The sequence below is a fragment of the Tupaia chinensis genome, unplaced genomic scaffold (genome assembly GCF_000334495.1).
Source record: "Tupaia chinensis unplaced genomic scaffold, TupChi_1.0 Scaffold144472_1, whole genome shotgun sequence".
NCBI lineage: Eukaryota > Metazoa > Chordata > Mammalia > Scandentia > Tupaiidae > Tupaia > Tupaia belangeri.
In genome coordinates, this window is record NW_006204331.1 from 1,146,163 (window position 1) to 1,147,119 (window position 957).

Below are 957 nucleotides of genomic sequence, written 5' to 3' on the forward strand. Positions count from 1 at the left end.
CCCTGTGGGTGCCCCGGCGCACACGGCAGGGCCGCACGGTGGCCAGCACCACCAGGTAGCGGTCTACACTCATGGCAGCCAGGAAGTAGGTGCTGGAGAAGATGTTGTAGTGGTCGATGGCCAGCACCAGTTTGCAGACCAGCTCCCCGAACGGCCAGCGCTGCAGCAGGTGCTCGGCCACGTTGACCGGGAGCACCAACGTGGACAGCCCGTCGGCGATGGCCAAGTTCAGGATGAACACGTTGGTCACCGTTTTCATCTTGGGCGCCCTCAGGATCACACAGATGACAGCCGTGTTTCCGGCCAGCCCCACGGCACAGATGACGGAGTACACCACGGGCAGGGCCACATAGAGGGCTGACAGCAGCTCGGGGGAGGTGGTGTTGGTGCCGTTGTGTGGGGAGAAGTTGGCACTCATGGTGGCAGGGAAGGAGGACCCTCCATTATCAAGGGACTCTGGGCTCCCTGTGGCCTGCATCGTGTGGCGGGGCCACTGGTGGTTTGTGCCCTGGGCAGATGGGGATGTCGTGCGGGGCACTCCTTGTGCTGAATTCTGGGAGAGACGTGACCTGGACCTGTGGGGTGTGGCTGTCAGAGCGGCCGCTGCTCCAGATTTTCTGGCAGAGGCTGTGGCTACCTTGCTAGATCAGGGACCGGGGGTCACTCCACCTTTCTGGTCCTCGGGTCGGGGAGCCTGATGGGTTCCTGGGGCCCTTGCCCTCCCTCCTCCTGGATGGCACTTTTGTACTGTTAGTCCCCTCCCCAGAACCCTCCTCCTGCAGAGAGCATCTGCTGACCACCCTTCTGGGAAGAGGAGACCTGAGCCTCCCAGCCCAGCACCCCCTGGTCACCCCAGTACGTAGTTGAAGTGGAACCCAGCAGTCCTCTGTCAAACATGCCTATCAGGTGCACCTCTGGACCTTTGAATCTGAAGCACCTTCCGCCAGGCGTCCCATG

At 62.3% G+C, this 957-nt stretch overlaps 1 protein-coding gene across 1 annotated transcript in view; it reads right to left on the minus strand.

Moving 5' to 3' along the window:
* NPBWR2 (neuropeptides B and W receptor 2) overlaps positions 1 to 551 on the minus strand; it is a 1,793-nt gene extending 1,242 nt beyond the window's left edge. The window contains exon 1 of the mRNA XM_006167096.2: positions 28 to 551. Within this exon, the coding sequence (XP_006167158.1) occupies positions 28 to 478 (451 nt within the window). The 5' untranslated portion in view covers positions 479 to 551. The remainder of the gene's footprint in view (positions 1 to 27) is intronic.
* Positions 552 to 957: the final 406 nt, after the last annotated feature.